Source organism: Schistocerca piceifrons, chromosome X (genome assembly GCF_021461385.2).
Source record: "Schistocerca piceifrons isolate TAMUIC-IGC-003096 chromosome X, iqSchPice1.1, whole genome shotgun sequence".
NCBI lineage: Eukaryota > Metazoa > Arthropoda > Insecta > Orthoptera > Acrididae > Schistocerca > Schistocerca piceifrons.
The window spans coordinates 490,926,788-490,935,172 of record NC_060149.1 but is presented as its reverse complement, the minus strand read 5'-3'; the positions used below and the strand labels follow the sequence as shown (position 1 = coordinate 490,935,172).

General features: G+C 38.4%; 1 protein-coding gene across 1 annotated transcript; it reads right to left on the bottom strand.

The window, feature by feature from the left end:
* Positions 1-5,585: 5,585 nt before the first annotated feature.
* Positions 5,586-8,039, bottom strand: LOC124722455 (mediator of RNA polymerase II transcription subunit 15-like). The gene has a single exon (XM_047247613.1). The coding sequence runs from the start codon at positions 8,037-8,039 to the stop codon at positions 5,586-5,588; it is 2,454 nt and encodes an 817-aa protein (XP_047103569.1).
* Positions 8,040-8,385: the final 346 nt, after the last annotated feature.

Sequence of the window (8,385 nt, the reverse complement as noted above, 5' to 3'; positions counted from 1 at the left end):
GAGCACTCTTGTAGTTATCCAATGCACCCTGCCCACAAATGTGTATGTCAATCTGGTGATTTAACCAGTTGTACTGCCATTCATGAACAACATTCCAGGGGATGTTTACCAACATGATAACACTTGCCAACATACTACTGTTGTAATACAGCACACTCTACAGGGTGTCAACATGCCTTGGCCTGCTTCAACACCAGATCAGTCTCCAATTGAGCACCTATGGGACATCATCAGATGACAAATTCAGTATCATTCACAAACAGCATTAACCATCCCTGTATTGACCAACCAAGTGAAACAAGCATGGAACTCCATCACACAAACTGACATCTGGCACAAGTCCAACATTGCATGAACATTTGCATTCAACAGTTACACCAGTTATTGATGTATGGTTTATCTCACACTTACATTAACTTGTGAACTTGTAATGTTAATCACTTAAATATATTATGTAGGCAAACATATTCCTGAAATTTCATTGCTCTACACTAATTATATTTTGGTGTTGGGATTTTTTTCTGTCAGTTCATTTATTTGTTCATTATTTGCAAAAACCCCTTGAATGTCCATTTATTAAGACTATAACTGTTGGGTGAAACAAGGTTCACATAGTCACTTATGTTGTTCATCTTGGCTATCAACATCACACCAAGTATCCAGCAGAATCTGCTTTGAACCTTGATCTCCACTAATGAAGTCATGATTGCTTTTTCCTGCTAAAAACAGATAATCATTATCCTGGAATGACTGGATTAGTCAGCTGTCACTCTGGTTGGGCACGATTAAATCTAGGTACTGGAAACTACTTTAAATCTATGAATACTCAGACCAAAGACCAAAATTAACAGGAGAATGTAACCAGTATTTTGAGCCTTATTTACAAAATGATTCAAAATCAGTAATTGTGAATGATCTAGGATTAAAGTAGTCTGAATATGATGGTGATAACTCTTCAGACAGGTGAGCAGCAAATACCTATCTACTGTCTTTCTCCTCAAAGTAAACATCAGTAATCCTCAAGGTGAAAAGTAATGATTACTAATTGCCTGTGAATCAAGTACACTCTCTTTTCTATATATTCATATTTAATTGCATTATGTGTTGTGATTATGATCTGGAAATGGAAAAGCAACCAACCAATTGTCTAGAAAAGTGTAGAAAACATCCTAAAACCACATTCAGACTGGACAGTGTGCCACACAAATGGTTGTTGGGCCAATCCACTTGTTCAATCCAGGATTGGTTTACTTCTCACTAACCAGTTGCACTGTATATTAACCTATATGAACAGGTCACTGACACAAGTATATGGCAGTAAGTGGTCAAGGTTAACAATGGCACTGAAAGGCACCTTCATTCACAGACCCACAGTTACTCAACATGATACTGAGAATTTTCTGTTTGATCATGTCACTAAAGACAGTGCCTGAAAGATATTTCCTATCTCTCCCATTACAGAAAAAATTAGGTCAATTTCACTGATATGAAAGCTTTCTCAGATGAATAACTTTGACTGTGAAAATTTTGCTTGCTGCTGATTAGATGGTCAATTGGGCACTTCAGCAGTTACGTAGTACTTCTCTGAAATAAGTTATTTTTGAGAAAAATTGAAGGCCATAACTAGTTGCAGGAAAGCAATAATGACACATTTGGTTGTAGTCAAAACTGCAGTTAGCCTGAAAACTAATGGAGGTTGATCATATGAAAGACCTAAGCAGTAGAAGCAGGCAGAGCCTGTTTGACACCCAAGCAACACAAGTGACCACTTTGAGTCTCAAGCTAAAGGGTGCAAATCTTTCACATAGGGTGGATCACAATTAGTAGTGAAAACAATTTATTTCTATGCTTAATAGGTTTAGATTTATTTTTAAAGGCCTTACCAACAGCCTAAGAGATGGCAACTTATGTATCAGGGAGGGAGGGAGGGAAAAGTGCCTGGAAAATTATATGTCACTTGTGTAGAAAAATGTTCTCAAACCTCCCCTCATAGTAGACATTGTTCATAAGAATATGAAGTTGGTAAGCCATCCAAAGAAGTGGATGGCTTAGCTAGTATTTTTTATGTATTTCACTATTTATGTGATTTCGTTGGCCTAATTTACAAGTGTTCTGAAGCTACTAACATTTCAATCAATATGAAAGTGGAAATACTGATAATATTTAATTTAGCATTGGGATACCTGTCCATAGAGAACAGTTTGTTAGATCCCATCAGATGTGGAGTTGAAGGATATGTATGTATCAGTATGCCTAACATTGACCATGTCTGCCAGGGCACCTCTGGCAGTGAAGCTGCCAATATCACAGGCAAGTTATGTGAAATTCAGTAATTAGTCAATATAAGGTTGCCCAAAAGCTTGCCTTTACCCAGTTTTCCCTCCACTAGCTGGTATAACACTTCCACACAGGCCTTTTGTTTGATGAATATGTGGTTTCCATCACTGTAATACTTATTTGGAAGTGTGCTTAATATTACAACTCCAATACATGTGCTGAATGAAGCAGTTATCATTGAAATTGAATTAATTTCAGTCAGGAACTGTTGTTATTTGGTTTTGTGGACTAATTGACAATTTAATCTGTTGTTACAGCATGCTGATTTTTTGTTCAATAACTGTTTGATGGCCCTAAAGTGAGAGTTACAATAGTTTGGGGAGTAATGTGCACTATGTATGATGTTATCATTCTGTTACTGGTTTTGAAGCTGGCATGGAAGTTACTGTTCTCAAAGAGCTTGGATATTCTGCATAATGGAGTCCCAGGAAACTGAAGGCTTAAATATCTATCTTCATTCTTTGCATTAACAACAGATGAGTTATGATGACAGCACTTTTAATTAGTTCTGTAGGATATTTTATTTATTTTTCGATGCCATATCTTTTATTCAGTGCTGTTGTTACAATTATGTCATTCCCATTTCAAAACTTTATAAACACATAAAAAAGATCATCATTGACATTATAAATTGTTGCATGTTATTGTTTTGGTCTTCAGACTAGGTTGATGTAGTGCTCCATACTAATCTGTCCTTCCATTACCAAAAGTATGCCTCAAGATGTATCTTTTCAAACAGTGTCTTCTTTCATCCAAGTTGTGCCATAACTTTATTTTCTCACCGATTTAACTGAGCACTCTCTTTGTTAGTTTTGCTATCTACTCATCTAGTCTTCTGAATCTTCTGTGCAAGTATTCTTCTGTGGGCTATGTTTCAAAAGTTCTATTTTCTTCTTGCAAGATCTTTTTAGTGGTCATGTTTCATTTCCATACAGCACCTGACCAATATCCCAGTAAAGATTCCCTAACAGTACAATGAATATTGAATTTTAATAAAGTTTTCTCTTTCAGAAATGTTTTTCTTGCTATTGCGAATCTGTATTTTATATTCCCTCTACTTTGGTCATTGTATTTATTTTGCTACCCAAATTACAAAACTCATGCACTACTTTTGTGCCTCACTTTCTAGTCTACTTACCTTGGCACCATCTGATTTAATTCAAATATATTCTACTACCATCATTTTACATTTGCTGTTTTTATTATTATAGCCTCTTTCAAGACACTATCCATTTCATTCAGTTCCCCTCTAAAGTAAGTTATTTTCCTGAATTCCAGTTTTTTTAGATTATTTCTTTACTGCTATGCAGTATACAGGTTGAATAACATAGAGAACATACAACAACATGTCTCACTTATTCTCAGCTACTGCTTCCCTTTCATGTCCTTCAACGCATGTAACTGCAGTCTGGTTTCTGTACAAGGTGAGGTAGTAGATAACCCTTTACTCCCAATCTTTCATGCCTGCTACCTTCAGAATTTCAAAGAATGTATTCCAGTCACATCAGACAATTAATGGTGCTGATATTCTCTATGAAGATGTTGAATGTAAGTCTCCTATGTTGCTTAATAAATTATGTATGGAGATTTCTTAAATTCCATCTGTTATACCAGTCATGAGGAATTTGCTACATAATATTTCCACTGTGACTCAGTATCTTGGTATTGGGCAGTTCATAATAACGTTTATTTTGTGATGTGCTGGACTGCAGTGTGATGATGACACCAACTAAAAAAAAAAATGAAGGTTCTAAACTAACAAAAACACTGTGTGCAGAGTGATGAGTTTGTAAGAACATGAAACATGACATTGTGTGACAACATGAATCTGAACACAAAAGATTATTGCAATTTTGGCTGTGATATTCAGATACCCATAAGAGCTGAGAACACATCTAAAAAGCGTAAATAAGTAGCATATGTAACAAAATGTTAAAACTTTTGATTTTTCACTCAAGTTGTGAAGTATGACGCACACACTGATCAGATTTCAGACTTTTTGTGAGAGACCTCACTTTCTTTTACTCAACAACAATGTTTCAATGCCAGGACTCCATAAATTAAAGATAAATTTGTGTAAAATGCAAAAATTAATATTTGTTACTTGTATTTAATATTAGACTTCTATGTTTCAGAGCCCACAAATATTTTCTATGTGTTAAACATTAGGATTTTGCAAATAGAATATTTTAAGGCCCTTATATATGTTCCCCCCTCATATTTCTAGATGGGAGTATGTCCATCATGGTGGTAGTATGTAGTGTCGACACTAGTTTGCTAGTCTCGAGAATTCTACAATCTATTCTGCCAGAGAATATACCTGGTTCTGTAATTGGATCCAGTCAACAGGGGAATAGGGCAAGTTCTCCTCCCCATCTGTCACTATCTACACTTATACATCTTATTAATTAATTGATTTCAAAGATTCCTATATGTTAATAGTATACATCAAAAGGTGTAGTGACAGCCCTCATAGAAGAGTATCAGACCCAGCCCAGTTATAGTCTATAATGTCCATTCCTACTTACATCTACATTTGCATAAGTTCTCTCCAAATCACTGTGTAGAGCAGAGCAGAGGGTGCTTAGTATGGTACCACATGTTGCTGTTTCTTCCTGTTCCAACTGTGTATGGAGTGCAGGGAGACTGATAGAGTAAATGCCACTGCGTGTGTTGTAATTAGACTAATTTTGTCTTTGTGGCTCCTATGAGAGCCGTACATTGGTGGCTGAAGAACATCTCTAGATTCTTCACTTAAAACTGGTTCATAAAACTTCAAACTGTGCTCACACATATACAACACACCCTGCAAAATCAATATGATACCCAAAGTCTTAGACATGTATTCTTTCCTCTCTATTCTCCTTTTTCTTTCCTTGGGCCCTGTAAGCTTTAATCATATTACACTGTATATAACATAAGTTTATGGTCACATACAAAGAAGTATGTCTGCACTTTAAGCTGTAAAGTGTGTAGTCTGATGGAAGAGAGAGACTGAAGGCATTAATCTGGCAGGGGTAAACAAGCAAATAAATAAATAATAAAAAAAAGCTTCAGATACAAGAGACATTGTCTACAGTATCTGTTCAAAATCACACAGGTGGAGAAGTGCAGAGCAGAGAAAACAGCAACAGAAGGATGATGTAAAATTTAATAGTGGAGTATTTATTTGCAAAAACCTATGCCCAATCCCATACCAAAATGTTACCTCAGATAAATGATTTTGAGAATTAGTAGTTGTTAAATACTTACAGTTGGTTCTGAATACCATCATTTCTTTTTTTTACGTTGTCACTTCCAGAAGCTATGTTACCAAATGATCCTTTGGATGGTGGCTTTGGAAATAGCATTGGTGCCAGTGACAGTAATTCCAACACTGAAGAAAATTGTACCTCTTGCAGAAAAGCAGTGAGCTCTTTATGTAAACGCTGTAGTATGTGCATCTTTGAAGATGTAGGGTGAACTCGTGGGTTCTGTTGCAATGGAGTTGTCATTTTTGGTTTTTCCTGTGAAGCCTTCATTTCCACTTTGGCCTTCTGTTGAGTAGGCGTAGGTTGTAATGCATGCTTTGGTATAAGAAATACATGTAATGCTCTCTGCTGTGTAGGCAGTGAAGTCACAACTGCCACTAGTTTTAGAGGAGATACTCCTTCCCTGTGCAGTAATTCAGCCATTTCTTGGAATTTCTGATGTTGCTGAATCTTCTCTTGCATTTGCTCTAATGTAGTTGTTCTTTGTGTTGGTTGAGTTTCTGACACATGCTGTCTCACAGGAGTTTCTCCTAGTGACTGTTGTGGTGCAGCCATCACAGGGGCAGCTGTTGGTCTTTCCCTGTGGAGTAATTCAGTCATCTTTTGTTGTTTCTGATGTTGCTGAGTCTTCACTTGCATTTGCTGCAATGTAGTTGTCCCATGTCTTCGACGAGTTTCTAACACATGCTGTCTCAAAAGAGTTCCTCCTAGCACCTGTCGTGGTGCAGCTATCACAGGAGCAGGTGTTGATCTTTCCCTGTGCAGTAATTCAGTCATCTCTAGTTGTTTCTGATGTTGCTGAGTCTTCACTTGCATTTGCTGCAATGTAGTTATCCCTTGTTTTCGATGAGCTTCTGGCACATGCTGTCTCAAAGGAGTTTCTCCTAGTACTTGTTGTGGTGCAGCCATCACAGGAGCAGGTGTTGATCTTTCCCTGTTCAGTAATTCAGTCATCTCTTGTTGTTTCTGATGTTGCTGAGTCTTCACGTGCATTTGTCGCAATGTAGTTATCCCTTGTTTTCGATGAGTATCTGACACATGCTGTCTCACAGGAGTTTCTCCTAGTACTTGTTGTGGTGCAGCCATCACAGGAGCAGGTGTTGCTCTTTCCCTGTTCAGTAATTCAGTCATCTCTTGTTGTTTCTGATGTTGCTGAGTCTTCACTTGCATTTGCTGTAATGTATCTGTCCATTGTGTTTTACTAGTTTCTGATACATGCTGTCTCACCGGAGTTTGTCCTAGCACCTGTTGTTGTGCAACCATCACAGGAGCAGGTGTTGATCCTTCCCTGTTCAGTAATTCAGTCATCTCTTGTTGTTTCTGATGTTGCTGAGTCTTCACTTGCATTTGTTGCAATGTAGTTATCCCTTGTTTTCGATGACTTTCTGACACATGCTGTCTCACAGGAGTTTCTCCTAGTACTTGTTGTGGTGCAGCCATCACAGGAGCAGGTGTTGCTCTTTCCCTGTTCAGTAATTCAGTCATCTCTTGTTGTTTCTGATGTTGCTGAGTCTTCACTTGCATTTGCTGTAATGTATCTGTCCATTGTGTTTTACTAGTTTCTAATACATGCTGTCTCACCAGAGTTTGTCCTAGCACCTGTTGTTGTGCAACCATCACAGGAGCAGGTGTCGATCCTTTCCTGTTCAGTAATTCACTCATCTCTTGTTGTTTCTGATGTTGCTGAGTCTTCACTTGCATTTGCTGTAATGTATCTGTCCATTGTGTTTTACTAGTTTCTAATACATGCTGTCTCACCGGAGTTTGTCCTAGCACCTGTTGTTGTGCAACCATCACAGGAGCAAGTGTCGATCCTTCCCTGTTCAGTAATTCAGTCATCTCTTGTTGTTTCTGATGTTGCTGAGTCTTCACTTGCATTTGTTGTAATGTAGTTATCCCTTGTTTTCGATGAGTTTCTGACACATGCCGTCTCAAAGGAGTTTCTCCTAGCACCTGTTGTGGTGCAGCCATCACAGGAGCAGGTGTTGATCTTCCAGTAGATGCATGTACTTTTTTTGACACTGTCGCAACTAGTATCTGATGTTGCATGGTCTTTGCTTGTTGCATCTTCTGACATACAGTTTTCATTTGTTGCTTCTCCTGCTGTGACATTTGAGATGTTTGCTGTGATGTGCATACCTCCTGTGGCCTTTGCTGTAACACATGCTGGATCACTTGTCTTGTCTGTTCAGGAGCAGGCATGGGTCTTAACATCTGCAGTGGCATTGGTGGGACATCTGGTGCCTGATGTGGCAGTGTTTGCTGATCTTTGGGCCCTTGAGGCGACTGAGATGATTTTTTTTGCACATGTTGAGGTACCGTCATAACTTGTCTTCCCGTGTGGCATTGGCTAGTCCTCCCTTGTTGCATTTCCTGAGGTTCATTTGTCATCTCTTGTGGCTGTGATGTCAAGGATGACACTTGTGGCGTCTGCTGTCCAGAATTCATCATTTTTAACTGTCTGTTGCAAACTGGGTACTGGCTGTGATGCTTGCTGTAGTGTGGGTGCCTCTTATGGAATGGATGGCAAGGGTGCAGCTCAGGTCCCAGGGTGCTCTGTCCCAGAGCGTGATCGCCGTCAGCAACACCTGCATTATCACAACATAAAACGTAATCAGTACTTTCATACCATCTTATTTTTAAAAACAAAATTTAATTGCATTCCATAACTTTTGTGAACTATAGGAGGTAAGGTCTTAGAACCTGCTAAGCAATTGTGTTGTATCATTACAATAGCTTAAAAATATGTCCTAGACTGGATGCCTGCCTGATGCAGAGCCCCTGTTTACCACTCAAA